Genomic DNA, 16,764 nt, shown 5'->3' with positions numbered 1-16,764 from the left:
TGGAAATTACCTGCTTGATGGAATCACTTCATCACATTATGCAGATCGAAGCTCATGTCTAACCGAGTCCAAAAAAATTCAAAATCAGAGAGGGATCAAGAAATGAGCCGATGTGGCAAATGAACAAGTTCAGCTCTGAAGAAATTTTGTGCGTGTCACAACAATGTGACCAGTTCCAAAACGAGGGCAGCTGTATTTAGCAATGAATCATGAACAGAATAGCTTCAAGAGTTTTTTGCTTACTTGTGATTTTAAGCTTCAACTCTGACCAAGGAAAGCTAAAGAATTCGACATATGATCTAAGTTCGTGTTGATATCATTTACTGAAAATTGTAAACGACTTGGGCGCATAAAAAGAGGGAATTTTTGGTTCGCCATGACAGTTCAAAGATTAAAAGCCAAATCAGATGGATTTCCCCAGCAATCATCAACATGGGAGAGCTTCACCGCAAATCCAGGAGCACGGAGGGAATGAAGATTGACTCACTTTACCCCGTGGAATGAAGGCAAGACGGCAACAAGGGGATCTCCATAGCCAACAGCTTCTGTAAGACAAAAAAGGCTGGTGAGAAACCAAAAAATGAGTGAATATCGTATACGAAAATATGTTTACTACTCTCTATACAAACAAAAAATTAACATTGTTCACATTAATCACATGCGGCCAAACATGATTCTATTTCTTGATCATGATAAATACAGCAGGTTCGAAAAACAATATTCTATATGAGCACTACTACTGAGGTGGGCTTGCATACATATAAATCCATCCAAACTACTATTTCCATATTTATAACTTTTGGTTTAGGATTTAAGAAGCATTAAATGTTTGACCCAACAAACATTGTTGACTTAAAGAAGATTAAAACAATCCAGACAAAGTGGTTTAACCCTTAGCCTTTGATTTGCCATTTGCAAACCAAAAGTGGCACTTGACACAATCAGGAGTTCCTTAAGAGATTTCACTCAAGCTTTTCTCCTATACCGCAAGCATTCCTGGAAAATACAGCACATATTAGCCTAGCCTTCAACAATAGTATAAGGCATCTTGCAATATGAATGGTCCTACGTCATTGTCTCCACTTTGTGTAACACATCCACACTTATGTCATTTTCAATGAGTAAGATTATTTTAATTGACTCTCAATTCCTTACAAGCCCCTTTGTACAAATTCATCTTGAACCTTCATGTTTCTCTCCTAGAATTCTTTAATAGATAGCTCAAGTTAATTAGTAAGCAAAGGTGAGTTCAAGTTCATTGGCACATGAATTGATTTTAGGTAGAACTCATAACAACAATTTCCATAGCTAATATGAATTCAAAGGTTCATTCCTTTTTGTTGAAAGCAAAGATTTTAATTCCGAATGATGCCGTCTATACCGGGCGATACATACTGGTCCGCTAGCAGACCGGTACGTGGACCGCCCGCTACCGGGCAGTACCGTCGATTGGGGCTATTTCCGCCTCGTTACCACCCGAAATCAGTCGATGACGATCGATTTTGACCGTCGCTGCCTGTTACCAGGCGGTATTAGCCGAGGGAGAAGAGGGAGAACCTGGAGATCCGGCACCGCTCTCCCTCGACGATTCCAATCCATCGCCGCCCTCCCACATTGGACGTTGCAGATGAGATGTCGCCTCCTCCTCGTCTGAGGCCTCGGCATCGTCGATGACTTCTCATCCACGCGGGGAGAAGAAGCCTAGGCGAGCTTCACAAGGAGAAGAAACCGAGCAGAAGAAACGAGGCGATGTTTCTTCTCCCCATACGAGCAAAAGAAATGAGGTGACATCGCCCCTTTTTTATTTTTTAACTTTATTATTATTATTATTATTATTATTATTATATATATATATATATATATATATATATATATATATATATAATACTCTGATACGGTACAAAATGCGAACCTTGGTTGAAAGCTTTAGTTAGTTAGTGTTGGAGGATGTGTGGGCACAACACTAGTATTTCTTTTAATTTCAACTGTTGGTGGTAAATATTTATATTCTCTTTTGCATTCTAATTGTAAGGAACTTGCTGCATGTCAAAACCATCACTACTTGCAAAACAATTATATCTACTGCAAGTGGTTGAGGTCCATATTTTTCAATTGTAACGGAAAAGCTATTACATGCTTCAGTTGCAACCAATAATCATGGGCTTAAGCATGATCATGGAGCTCAAGGAAAATCCACATCTTACACAAAACCACAGGGTTACAGTTAACCATCTTTGGCAAACGCTAGACGTCGATACCTAGCTTCTAGTAAGCATGACCCATGTACCACGTTATCCAAAACAGGAAGATGCATACCATATGCACGAACATGATAGACTAGAGAGCGATGGAAGAAAGAAGAAAGGAGAGAAATGGGTTCAGGAGAGTAAAATGATGTTGGTTTCCCTCCCATTGTTGCTTCAAGAGCAGTAAGAGAAGAGAAATTTGATATATACACAAAAACCATTGTAACCAAGTTCAGATATATAAGAAAAGGAGAACTATTGAGGCATATTTGATTGACTATTGCACAGAGAATAACAAAATCTGCAACCAATGGAAGAGGAGCAGTTCTTTGGATCAATGAGTTCCTCGGCTATTCAAGTCAATTTATTACCGAAGCTGTGAAAGGAAGTTTCAAATATAGAAGAAGAAACAATGCATGAACTAATTAACAATAAATATCAATCACTTTGGTGAGTAAGGAAGTTGGTGGTGCCTGGCTCCATGAAGGCCAGAAAAGCTGCTGGTTGATTTGTAAGGTGGAAGTGAAGCAGTCGGAAGATAAAGAGGGTGGTTGTAATTTATATTCATATTGAGAATATGAGCTCTCATGGGCTTTCCCATTTTAATCTTAGCAGATACAAACAACTTGGATACAGCAGGCACAATCATATTCCAAAAGATAAGATGTACTATAAATGCAATAATTAAATATGGACTTCGACATTACCTCCATTCTCACAGAGGATCTTTATTACTTCTCCAGCTACATCTGACTGCACAAAAAGACAAGTGTCATTTAGTCTTGTGAAGTTGTTTGAATACATTAGTCTCTTAAGCATGGTTCGTCATATCGTGGCATACTTCCCATACTAGGCAATACATACCGGTCCGACAAGAGATCAGTAAGAGTGGTACATATCGGCTTGTCAATATGTTCCATCGTTTCGTGTGTTGGTACATTGGTATGGTTCGATACGTACCCCATATCGACGACCGGTTGGTAAACCGGTATGGACTGGGACGGTGAACCATGCTTTTAAATAGTATCATACTGATGCCATTATTTATGGAGAGCAATTCAACTAAAAGTATAACAGACAGGGAATTAAAGAAAACTCACTCTAATAGGAAGTTCATTTCCAAATTGATCCAAGAAGCCAATAATTTGCCCTTCTTTGATGATGTCACCCTATCATTTATGAATCACAAGATCATTAAATACAAGCAATTCTTCAGAAATAAATTCAAGCATATGTTTGTATAAAATAACAAGTCATCAAATATCCTTATCACAAAACCTCTTTACAGACAGGAGGCTGTCTTTCCCCTTTCAACGTTCTTCCACTTTGAAATGAACCAACCTAAAGGGGGTACAGCAAACATTTAAAAAAAAAAATCAGAGTATTACTACATAAAGTGGAAAAAGACTATCCCATTTAAGTCATGCACACCGTAGATGATGATACTAGAGCATATGCATTCAGTCCAGAAGCTTCTAAAGCTGCCAACTTTGATGTCTTTGCCGCAGAAACATAGGTAAATGGACTGGAAGCAGTTGCAGGAGACTTCTGCTCCAGAACAGGAGGGGAAGAAGGAACTGCTTCCACCATTGGCTTGCTTGGAATTGGTGGTGCTGTAATTGGTGACTCAATAGGAGCTGAAACTGAATTTGGGGCATTTGAGATTCCTACATCTCTTTTCAGGAACATTTCGAAATCACCAACCTGAAGAAAATTCCATAGCAATAATAAAGGATCCCAAGCTAATGGCTAACTGAGTGTTATCTTTAGTTCCAACTTCCAATTCAGATTATTATACTTGGATGTCAAAATCATGGGTGGATAGGACATAAAAAAACCAGTTCCTCAGAGGTTTAGCTGTTGGGATGTATAAGTGATCTTACAAGATACAGTGAGAAATAATTGACTTTGATGAAGCACCAATTGAGAAAAATTGAAAATTTTTAGGTAGGCGCATGTCCAAGGAGAACCATCAAATGCAACACCAAGAAGAAGCAACTCATATCAAACTAAAAAAGTTGTTGGAGGGAGAGAGAGACACACACACAAACAAGGAAACTACTGTCTTAGTAATGGCTAACGGTAAGGCAACTGAGAACTGTCACAATAGAATATACACAGAGGATGCAAATAAGAGCAACAGGGCTTCTAACTTGTCGTTTAAACTTTAAACCCAAGTTTCAGAAGAGAAAAAAAAAAGGTTGACCATTCTCAACCCCTGAAATTATAACGAAATATAGGGACCATTATAAAAAGTTACTATTTCTCATAGCCATCATCGATGTCTGGCATTACATGCTTGATCAATCACAGGTTCATCACAAGAAATATACTGTTAGCAACACAGCAAGTGTGTAGAACCTAGAAACTCGCAGCTAATTCAGGCGAGTTGAAAATAAAAAAAAAAAAGATCATAAGTGCAGGGTCAGCCATACAAACTACCATTTTAAACACAACCTAGAGGAGCATGAATTACACGTACAGTAAGTCTAAATATCTAATGCAATTTGCTTAGGAAAAACAAATATGAGTGAGAAAGAAGAACAACTTCGAATTTTCCTCAATTTCTACTGGAAAACAAAACATTCAACATTAGTGATTATCACTATGAAGAAGAAGGTACCTATGTCTTTTCACATATATCCAAGCAAGCTATGTACATTAGGATGCTGTACACAAAAATTGCTGGGTCTTTGAATTTGCTTTACTCTTAAAAATTTGTGATTATCAAGATTCATGGGACTGTTTTTCACATATAGCCCCAAGCCCCTAATACGGAAGTATGTATATTAAAAGTTATAGTATTGACTTCTCAATCTAAGAGGAATCGGAAAATGATGTTAGAAATGTAGCATGTCTAGAAGCATGTAACAACATCAGTAAGGCTCTAAAATAGTAAAAATATCAGGTGCAATATCTTCCAGTAACCAAATTAGATTATAGCTCAAAGATGTTTGTCCCATAGTACTGATCATTAATCAGGATTTATTATGAAGTGCTAAAGTCAGCGTTATGTTAGATTGATTAGATGCCAAACATACCTTCATTTTGAGCTCTGCGATATCTGTTAGGTCACAGACCTCCTCGATCAATGTCTGTAATGCAATGAGCAATTCAGGTGATATTCAGAACGTATTAATAAGGAGAGCAAAATTTTATATTATTCTACCAGTCTACTCAAACAATTTGCCAATCCAGTCATGAATTTAAAGCACCCCCTAAAAATAAGAATGGGCCTAGAATGGACTGGCTAGGACCAAAGTAGTGGTGCCAGCATTTATAATGAGCTCAAAATGCAGAGAATTCAAATCGAAAATTTTGCTGTGAAGTCTCCTTTTTGCATTGAAACAACATTCTCACGAGAAAACCCAGGTCAAAGAAACAACACAATATCTCATAATAGAAAACCAATATTGAAAGTCAACTGTAGAAAAAAAGAGAAAAAAAGTAATGATCTGTATGAATAATGTGTTAGGCCACCAAATCGTAGAAAGAAAAAAAAAGAACATGATCAAATATATTCTTTCTTGATCTATTTTAAAGACATTCATGGAGCACCTCGATCCAGAAGCATGAGAAGAATGTCTGATGGCTTCATTCAGGTTAGTCCCATCTCCCATTGGACATAAGAGACTTAAAAGTTCAATGGCTAAATAAGTTCTCTAAATGTTCTTTTATGTTAGATTTTTTCTCCATATCCAGACCATAGGCTAAAGGAACAGTAAGAGAAGTATTAGAACATAAGTAGTTCACCACAGTGGATGACAAGGTTCAGAACTGTACAAACATCCTTACAAGAATGCACATGTCACCCTTGTCATATGTAGTTACATAGTTATTAATAACTGGTCATCAAGAAGATTCTATTGTTTGGGGATTCATTCTGTTGTTTGGTTTGAGAAGTCCTATGGAAGTGAAGCAAGCAAAATCTTAAGAGTTAAAAGGGCATTAATGAATCTCAATGCCGCTGATATGATATAGCTCAATTATCAATAGCATGGAATCCTCAATTGAAACTGACATGATAAAATATGGTCATAGATGCACAAGGAAAAAAGTTGGGCACTAGTGTTAGGACTCTAGCTAGGATAGTCCTAATTGAGTTTCATTGATCGGGACATTCATGTAAAACCTATTTAGCCGACCCCTATTAAAGATCATGAAGAGACCGACTAAGGATAGGATTAGTTTGGAGTTTGCTTCTTAGAGAAGCATTAGAAGTTGGTTAGAAGTAGGAGTCTTGAGTATGAGTCATAATTGAGTAGGAGTCCTATTAGGAGTTGAGGTTTAGAAGATCTATAAATAGTCATGTATTCATCCTCTTTTAATAAGCAATAGATGAAACTTTTTAGCAGCCTTTGAGAAGTAACTTGGAAGAAGGAACCCCTATAGAGTTTCAAGGAGACCGATCCCCTAAAGATATCAACCTCAAGCTTAGAATTCGCAAGGGTTCTACCAACTAGCTTTAATGTTCTTTTATATAACCAATAAAAGATATTCATGAAAAGAGGGATGGAAACCTTATCATAGAAGGGTTGACAATGACAAAATAGGAGAGAGAGAAAGAAAGCTAGCCATGTTCCATGCCCATATTTCTTCCCAAGCTAATGGGAAGGAATGTGCTAGAGTTGGCCACCCTACGATCTCTCTCTTCTTGAAGTATAGGTAAAAAAGAGGGCAAACCAAAGCTTCCACAAATGCAAGATATATAATCTTACCTCTACAAATAGAAATCTTGTTTCTTAGCCCAAACCTCGATCATCCAGGTCATAAAGGAGTAATACGGCAGGCCATCCATTGTCTTCTTGAAGTATAGGTGTTTGACACACAATTACAGATTAGTCAAATGCAATTCGAATATTAATTACAGTTTAGTAATAGGATAAGACATCCAGTAAGAAGTCATTGAGGCCATATTGTCTTATTTTGTACATATGACAGGTGAATAGCTGCAAAGGGATCTAGATGTGCCAGATCATTGTTTCACCCCACTATTTCTAATTGAAAAATACTAGACATTGACAAGAAACTGCAACAAGGCAATTAGACCAGATAGCTTCAGTTATTTATCCAAACATGGTGGCAATTTTATCATGGATTTTATCTAATGATATATTTTATTGATGGATAAAATGCCTCCTGGTATTGATGAGAGGAATCAATATTTCCACCATCTCTAAATGCCCAGAGGTGAGTGCTTGATACAGAAAATTGACCCTCTAACAATATTAAAAGAAAAACATGGTGTGATTCAATTAATTGATGCATTAACTGTTGAAATTTAACTTCTTCAAAGCATTGCAAGACCTTTAGTAGCAGTATGAACCAGAAAGGATGGAGTTTAAAGTGATAGCTTTACCAAATGATTATTAACGAGTGCCATATCTAGTATAAGTACTTCAACTTAGTAATTAATCTGTTATTAATTCGACTTCATATTTGAAAATTTATATGCATTGGATAATATTCGATGCTCTAATCAGGATAAAGTTTTGATCCGTTGAAAAAAAAAAAACACAAATACATTGATAATAGCCTAAGCAACCACAGATAGGAACTGAGAAGTTATTGCAAACCCATAAATCAATCAACAAGGGGATAAGCATATTGATCAATGTTTAAGATAGAGTTACATTTGATGCACACACAGCATTATTAAGTTAAAGGTGCAGCAAGAGCACCGCCTGCTTTCAATTACCTAAACAGAGAAGCATAAAGAATTCAGAAGCAAAAAATGCATCATGTATAGACATGAAAGCTCTCCAAGTATCTAAAAACAGCCAGAGAAATTTTTGACCTGACATCCATTTGGAAAAGTTGAGGTGATTGAATTCTTCTGATCGGTGTCAGCTGCATTTAGAGGGACAAAAATTGCTATCAAGATTATGTGTCTGAATGGCATATTGCTTAGGATGTCAATCAACAAGCTATAGAATATACATTAATAGGTTATCAAAAAGAAGAACATACGGCCAGCTTGCCAACCACTTTAATTGGATATGACAAAAGAATCTCATAAATTTTGTATGAAAACTTCAAATAGTCCCCCATTCCCATAAGGATTAACTCTTTCCCAAATTGACTCAATGGAGGCATTCAATTATGACCATGACTTTTATGTATTAGAAGTTTTTTCTCTAGTGATGTTTGTGTAACATTATGATTATTAAAATATCAATCCTGCAGAACTTAATAAAAAGTAATGTTTTAACATGTTACTAGCAAACAGTGAGAAGTATCAAAGTTTTTTTTTTAATTTGTAAAATAGTATGTAATTGAACATGACTTACCATTCGTAGTCAAAGCTGATGTATTCTGTGAGGCCTTTACATGTAATGAATGTTTTGGGAGAACCATTGAGGAAATAGATCTCTGGTATTCTTCTGGAACCCTCTGTAATAAAGATTTTGAAACGGTACTGGAAACAAGGATGGGAACAGGCTTCTCAACTGAAGAGTGTCCATGGAAAATTGTCCTAGGGGCACCTAACAAGAAACAGTAATGCAAATGTTTACTATAAATGTTGTTTTTATTCATAAAAAACTGGAAAAAATTGCCACAGAACAAAATAAAGTGGACACAAAGAACACTTCAGTAGACAAAGTAACCAGAAAGTGTACCTCCTAGCAAATTGAAGTGAAATTCTTGCACACAAGATATTCTCTCTCTCTCTCTCTCTCTCTCTCTCTCTCTCTCTCTCTCTATACATCTTCACAATGTCAAATGACATCTAATAGGGGCAAAGCAAGTCGATTGCACATGAGAAGGCCCAAATCCATAAGACAACTTCATCCACAAGTCTCATACATAGTTGACAACTCTATTTTATATAGTTAATTAGATTTTAAAAGTTCCAAAGCTTCGGTAGTCTGAAAATATGAATTTGTCTAATATTCCCTATTTTGAATCAAGAATGCAAACTAGTGTTAAGCTCTGACAAAGTCAGATATGGGTAAGAGACTTGCTATTGATGAAACTTGACAGAAGAGCAAGTGACGATTCCCTTAAAATAGTCCAGATGAACATATGTGAGAAAAATATAGGAAAATGTATTCGTCGTGGAATAACACAAGATGTAAATCAGAGAGCCTAGTCATAAAGCAATTCCTACTCCTCTTTCCCTTGAATGCATATTATTTCCACGTTCCACTACATCAGTCAGGAAGTTGTATTCAGTCATAAAGCGGATTAATTGTTAGCCATGAACTTCCTAAAAAAAGTTTTTTTTTTTTTAACAGTTGGCCGTGGGATGCATCAGATTTAACTTCAAACTTGTTGTCCCAAACTGGTCCATATTATTATCTCCATGCCTCGATAGTTAATCACCCAATTACAATTAAGCACCATTTTTCTTTTCCTCTTCTTTTTTAGTCTGTGTTTCTTTGAATCGGACTTCTAACTTTTTTCTTGATGCGAGTTTATCAACCACGAAACCATTAAGCACGTGGCGTCGAAACAAAGTTACTGCTCCACCTTCAGAATCCACACATGGAGGAGCTTCGCTTCCTTAAAAGACGAACCCTCGTTGTTTGTGGCAGTCACCACCCAATGAAAAAAGGCTCAAATATCCAAAGAGAAAATGAGCAGAAGTCACACAACTTTCGCTACCAGAACTGCAGATGGATCAAACAAGCCTTCAAGAACGGAAGCACGAGAACACGGCGTCGGAAGATCCACAATAGCAAGGAGTAAGGGAAAAAGGAGTGAGGTCGAAAGATTACCGAGGAACGATCGAAGAGCCATGGCAGATTCCTCGGAGAAAAGGCGGATCTGGGAAGACCAAGAGAAAAAATATAGATCAACGGCAACGAGGACAATGTGAGTTTTATAGAGAGAGAGAGAGAGAGAGAGAACAGCCAGGCGGATCTCGACATGTCCGCCCTCGCTCTTGTAGGTTTCTCCGCTGCCGCGGTGGGGTGAAACGAAATTGCGAAACGCAAAGGGAAACTATGCGGAGAATCTCTCTTTCAGCGCCGCTGTGAGATCCGACTTAAATTACGAGCCGGCTAATTACATGTTATCGTAAAATCTCGATCCTACACTTAAAAAAAATATTAATATACTTTTTTTTTATAATTATATGAAAGTAAAACATTTATTTACTCTAATATCATCGATTTTATCAATAAAAATATAAAAATAAAAAAAAATATATATTTAGTTAATTATGACGAACGACGTCGATTATAGCAAGCGACATCGATGGTGGTGGACGATGACACCGTTGAAGGTCATAGGTGATTGTTGTGGATAAGGAGAACGATGACAAGAGTAAAAGTCATTTTGTATCTACGTCAACATTGACGTAGCTACAAGTAGCAAAAGGATCATTCGACATTTACATCAACATCGATGCAAATATAAGGCAATAAATGATCACTCGATAATTACGTTGATATCGACTTAGATATAGAGCAGTTCTCATCTCTCGTTATCACTCACCTTATCCATAACAGTTATCTACGATTCTCAATGATATCGCGCGTCCATGGTCACCGATGGGAACATAAAAAAAAAATTATCTTTTATTTTTATATTTTCATTAGCAAAATCGATATCATTAAGATAAATAAATCTAAATATTTTATTTTCGTAATTATAGAAATATCAATATGTTAAAAAAGATCCATATTATAACAATGCATTTCTACTAAACTTTTGCTCGTTGACTTCGTTCAGGAAAATCAATATGTTAAAAACGGTCGATATTATAACAATGCATTTCTACTAAACTTTTGCTCGTTGACTTCGTTCAGAACTCTTCTGTTGTACTGACAGAAAGTGTCACTTGCCATATATATATTTTTTCTCTTTGGGTTTGCAGTCATTCTTGCAAAGTTTGGATAAAACGTAATATCGTCGCAAAATTTAACACAGCGTATATCCTTTGAAACATTAAGAAACTCTACATACGTCAATATCATTAATATTTATCCAGAAATTTCAGATAGCCAATTTTAATCATGATTAAGTTTTTCTTGAATTTAAAATATGTAAAGTATTATGTATTTCTAATTTTTATTAATATAAAGAATTAAATTTTTATTTTAATTGTCAACTTAATATCTAATTAAAATTAATTTCAATTGCACATATGTAATTTTTTTTTTAAAAAAAATATTAATTAAGCTGTAAGTTTACAAGGTGGTATGCATGCATGAGATGAGGTCTATTGTCCACTTCATAATAAGTGGTTGCATAACTGTTTCTAGCTTGGTAAGCTAGATCATGAGCATTAATGTTATTCTCTCTTTAGATAGGAGCCCAATGGATAACATTTGAGTTGGGATGCCAGTGTAAGATAATATGATTTTGCTGAGATAGCTTATAGCTTGTAAGGAGAATTTGACTTCCATGTCAATAAGGTATTCTTTTTGTACTCCAAACCGCCCTCCAAAGATATCCATACATTCAGCTTGGATGGGGTTGCTTGCTTTGCTTGGAATACCTCCTGAGGGATTGATGTTGTTGTCTTCATCACCAATAACAAAACCTAAACCAACAATTCCAGAGTTAGCAAAAAAAAAAAAGGCATCAGTTTCCGAGAGCTAAGAGCAATGATGTATAAGTAAGGTAGTGTCAAGAATCACAAATGATTCATAATTCATCTCATCAGGAGATTTAATATAGTCTCTCATCATGACCATAGCTTCACATCGAAGATATTTTGCCTTTATTGCCTCAAAAGAGAATTTTGGTCATGATAATTGATAAACATGAGTTGAAATAAATGTGATATCTAAACAATGGAATCGGTTATTTATAAATCCATAATTGCATTTATGATGTGTAGTATAATTTCTAGCAATTTAGGGATTGACTGCAAGCAACTCAAATACAAAATTAAACCGAGAAGTTGTGCAGGAAGCAGCAAATAGTTAATGGAATAATTTCTGACACGTTAAAGCCACATTATTACATAATCTACATAAAAGTTAAACCGATCTTTTTGTTGACGCTCACAGTTTTAAAGAAACATATGGTATATCAAAAATTATAAGCACAAAGCTCACTGTTACTGGTAAATAGCAATTAAAAGCTAAACTATCAAGTCAGGCCATTCTGCAGTATATAACAATAGCAAAACCAGCAAGCAGAAAAGAGACCTTTATTGTGTGATTTTATGTTTAACACCATCCAAAGTGTTCTTGAGCAACATTGCGACGGTCATCGGTCCAACACTTCCCGGGAATGGTGTTAGCCATCCCGCCACCTTGCTTGCTTCTTCGAAATCAACATCCCCAACAACTATGTAACCTGATATCCTACTAGGGTCATCTACGGCATTGGTCCCAACATCGATAACAGCAGCACCAGACTTAATCCAGTCTCCCTCGATCTGAAAAAGACATGGTAGATATTTTTACTATACAGTTTATCTAGCATAACAATTTCTATTGGCCAGCATAAGTTATCAGAGCAATCATAATTGCTTTAAAGAATCATTCCATGATAATACAAACATACAGTATATGAATTGTACTTTTTGAAATCACAGTTATCGAGTTTATCATCTTGGCTTGTCCAGCTGCGGCGATAACAATGTCAGCTTCTCTAATAATGCTTTTAGAATCATGAGCGTGCGAGTGAATGATGGTCACAGTTGCATCTGCTTTCAGGAGAAGAAGGGCCACTGATAATTCCACCATATTGCTCCGGCCAACAACAACCGCCGTTTTGCCTTTTATGTTTATTCCACTGTGTGTTAGAAGTTCAAGACATCCCTGCAAAATAAATACATGTGTTAGGTAAGTTGAAGCCCAAATTAGCACCTTTGAGTACTAAAGGAAATCTCACATCCATTAGATAACCTAGATGGTGAATTTTTGTGGTTAAATATACCTTTGGAGTGCCTGGCTGAAATAAGGGCTCTCTGCTCTTCATTGCAAGCTTTTCCAAAATTTAGAGGATGAAATCCATCAACATCTTTCTCAGTACTGATTTAACTCAATACTTTCTCTTCATTTATGTGTTTTGGCAAGGGAAGTTGAACAAGTATCCCTGAGAATTAAGCCAAAATACTCATATTAAACATAACTAGTTCTTAAATGGGAAATTATAAGACTAGAACTTAAATGGATGTCATAAATGAAATAATATGATGTGATAAACTATGATGAAGCTGTACAAGGCAAACCTATATGGTAAGGATTGAATTTAACATGCTAAAGCCCCAACAGAATTTTTGGCTGGCAAAAGTAAAGCATAACTTGACGAACTCATAAAAGGATCTAACTTGAAATGCTCAAGATAGAATAAAACATGAACACATATGTCATACTAAAAATGACCCCAGATTAAGAAGCATTTAATTTATATATGTATGAAACAAAAAACTCCCTGGGACCGGAGATATTACATAGAAATAAGTATAAAGCAATTCTTAAGAGAAACAGAGAGCGATTCAATGTTTATCTGGTGAAGTATCTGAAGAGTTCATGTTGAAGCAATTTGGATAGAAAAACCAAAACAAATCTGTTAGAGTTCACACATCAAAATTAGGAGACGTAGTACATGTGAAATGATTCGTTTTTGAAATGCCTTGTGGCAAAATGGTAGACAAGGAACACCACATTCAAGCATGGAGAATTGGAGAATGTTTAGAATGAGAAAGCCTGATAAATTAAAAACTAATGATCATAAATCAAGAATTCCTTGCTTTCCAGCATTAAAAAGGAATAGTAGCACATTTCTGAAAGTTGAATTCCTCACAATTTCCTATCCTTCTGGACAAACATGCCTTGATATATTTCAGATACACAAGCAATATATTTCCAAAAGAAAGTTTCTCTTGTAGAATAAGAGGTAGCAAACCCAAATGAAAATTTTCAAGAAACAGCTTAGATCTTTTTATCCAGTAGCAATTTTGGCTTGTTTAATCAGCAGTTAGCTACAATGACAAAAGGAAGAAGAACCAGAATGACCTTCCACACGTGAAAGTAACTAAAATGCCGTACAAATTCAAATATCAGAAAATAATTTACAGCATTTCCATCATGTTTCCACGGCACCAATTCCTGATCGTCAGATATAACCAATAACGTCGAGAATAAGGAGGATCTCGAGGACGAACCATGTACATCTGGGTCATCGTTCAACTCGTGAACCTTAGCAACCACGTCCACCCCGGAGATCTGCTCGGGGAAGTCGACATCGATCGACCGGATGCCCACCTCGGCGCAGGACTTCCGCTTCATGCTCACGTAGCTCTGCGAGTCCTTCCGCACCCCCACGATCACCACCGCCAGCCCCGGCACCTGAGATTCTCCAACTAAAGAAACGAACGCAAAAACCCAATCAATCGCCGGGGTAGGTCGATCCAAGAAAGATCGAATCGGAGACTACGCGAGAGGGGTTTCAGATCTGTGCCTCGTTGTAGTTCTGAGAGACGGATCGGACTTCGACGGCGATTTCATTCCGGAAGCATCGAGCGATGGCTTTGCCGTCTATAATCGTCGCCATTGATGATGTATGTGAGGGAGTAGCAGATGAAGAGAAGATGCAGGAGATGGAAGAAAGCCCGATCGGGGTGTAGTGATGGGCTGTGGTTCGTCTTGTGGAGTGCGGTCTCTCACCGAATGCCTTTTGGGCCCATCGTTTCCAATGCTGGAATATATATATATATATATATATATATATATATATATATATATATATATATATATATATATATATATATATATATATATATATATATATATATATGTATATATATGTATATATATATATATGTATATATATATATATATGTATATATATATATATATATGTATATATATATATATATGTATATATATATATATGTATATATATATATATATGTATATATATATATATGTATATGTATATATATATATGTATATATATATATATGTATATATATATGTATGTATATATATATATACATACATATATATATACATATATATATATATATGTATATATATATATATGTTTATATATACATTTATATATGTATATATATATACATATAAATTTATATGTATATTTATACATATACATATACAAATACACACACATATATATATATATATATGTATATATACATATATGTATATATATTTATATATTTATTTATATTTGCATAGGGAAATATAGAACGAAGGAATGACTTCATTTGAAAGTTAATTGTTGGATGTAAAATACTCATATATCAGAATCAAGCATTCAATATTCATATCATCACCATGTCGTAATCTTCCTTCCTTCCATGATAATATCTATGCGTGGACGGGAATAAGTTCCCAACGAGATCATACTGCAGTACTCGATTCACCCTTCTCCTTCCCCTACGACTCCAACCAAGACGATCGAGAGCATCGAAGCAACTGCAGTCGACTGGATTCATGTGTGGCTCCATGGCCCCAGAAACATGAGTTTTCTCATAGGATCTTCCGAGTTCACGGAGCTCCGACATGCTCCGGCACCAGCCCTCGAATTCTCGCGTAGCTTCTGCGTCAGACTTCCCACCAAAGCCATGGTTGCTCGCTTGACTTCATGGCCCCAAGAGCTCTCCCCCGGCATCTGCGACGGCTTCATGGCTTGGGTTTCTCGAATAGCTACTGTTCTCCCAGAAGCATCGGTAAAGGGAGGCATATATAGAATCAGATTAAGAATGGCATCTTTGGAGATGAGGATATGCTGTCTTCTCAAGTTGGACGACGGGAAGATTGTGTTTTGATGCGTGTATACTTCATTGTCGTCGCAGGGAATAATGATCTCTTCCTGCGACTCTTTTCCACCACTTGGTTTAGACGGAATAATGGTGAAGAAGAAACCTGCTTTGGAACTCGTCGTCTTCGTTCATGACTCCCAACTCGGTAGAATAAAGCGAAGGAAGCTTCTGAATTGAGTGGATCAAACAGTGAGACGTATCACTGAAACTTGATGGGTTCCTCGAAGCCTCCTTGCCATGTCCGGCTGGAATATGCAGGATGCTACTGGATCGAGAGAGTGGATGATGGCAAGTGCTGCTGGTCGTTCAACGATTCTTTGATTCTTTTGTTTGATGGGCAATCGAGCCACTTCATCTAATATTCTTTTTTAATTAAAATATTTTTTTTATTATATTAAGGATGTATCAACAAAGACTATAATATTCCAATTTATTTTCATATTAAAAATAAGAAAAAAAAATTGAATAAATTTATATAGGTTATAAAAGTTCACTATCATTAACTTAGTCATAAATATTATATAACATTGTGTTTGATTTTTCTTATATATATATATATATATATATATATATTTTTTTTTTTTTTCTTCAGGTTCCTTTTACTCGATGACATTGAGTTTTGGTATTATTTTTGTACTTATTTATTTTGATAATACATTTTTCTTCGTCTCAAAACGAATATTTCGATTTGAGCGTTCCGTCTTGGTCACATCCACCGCACGTGAACAACGAGCATAGACATGCGTGCACACGTGATTTCCTCACCAACCTCACTTATTTCCCCTTAATTACTTACATTCAATGAATCAAATATTCTATAAA

At 36.1% G+C, this 16,764-nt stretch overlaps 1 protein-coding gene and 1 pseudogene across 2 annotated transcripts; both read right to left on the bottom strand.

Annotated features, from left to right (window-relative positions):
• Positions 1 to 113: 113 nt before the first annotated feature.
• LOC135581541 (uncharacterized) lies at positions 114 to 10,144 on the bottom strand. Of its 2 annotated transcripts, XM_065081122.1 has the most exons (10): positions 9,968 to 10,144; positions 8,537 to 8,731; positions 8,044 to 8,096; positions 5,288 to 5,341; positions 3,678 to 3,950; positions 3,525 to 3,587; positions 3,347 to 3,415; positions 3,111 to 3,241; positions 2,954 to 2,999; positions 114 to 545 (listed from the first exon to the last, which is right to left on the bottom strand). In XM_065081122.1, exons 1-9 carry the CDS (start codon positions 9,987 to 9,989, stop codon positions 2,990 to 2,992), a joined length of 870 nt encoding a protein of 289 aa, XP_064937194.1. In that variant the 5' UTR covers positions 9,990 to 10,144; the 3' UTR covers positions 114 to 545; positions 2,954 to 2,989. The 2 variants fall into 2 exon arrangements, with proteins under 2 accessions (XP_064937194.1, XP_064937195.1); XM_065081123.1 differs by lacking the exon at positions 3,111 to 3,241 and having other exon boundaries at positions 9,968 to 10,132.
• Positions 10,145 to 12,455: 2,311 nt separating this feature from the next.
• LOC103995581 (bifunctional protein FolD 2-like) lies at positions 12,456 to 15,806 on the bottom strand (annotated as a pseudogene).
• Positions 15,807 to 16,764: the final 958 nt, after the last annotated feature.

The sequence above is a fragment of the Musa acuminata genome, chromosome BXJ1-8, assembly GCF_036884655.1.
Source record: "Musa acuminata AAA Group cultivar baxijiao chromosome BXJ1-8, Cavendish_Baxijiao_AAA, whole genome shotgun sequence".
Lineage (NCBI taxonomy): Eukaryota > Viridiplantae > Streptophyta > Magnoliopsida > Zingiberales > Musaceae > Musa > Musa acuminata.
This window is presented reverse-complemented; position numbering and strand designations above follow the sequence as displayed.

Bases quoted from the DNA above. Each gene is read 5' to 3' on its own strand.
- LOC135581541 (XM_065081122.1), bottom strand. From the start codon at position 9,989: ATGGCTCTTCGATCGTTCCTCG. The intron at 3,951-5,287 runs GTATGTTTGGCA...AATTTTCTTCAG, and splicing joins TCGCAGAGCTCAAAATGAAG to GTTGGTGATTTCGAAATGTT. The intron at 3,588-3,677 runs GTGTGCATGACT...TACCCCCTTTAG, and splicing joins CTCTAGTATCATCATCTACG to GTTGGTTCATTTCAAAGTGG.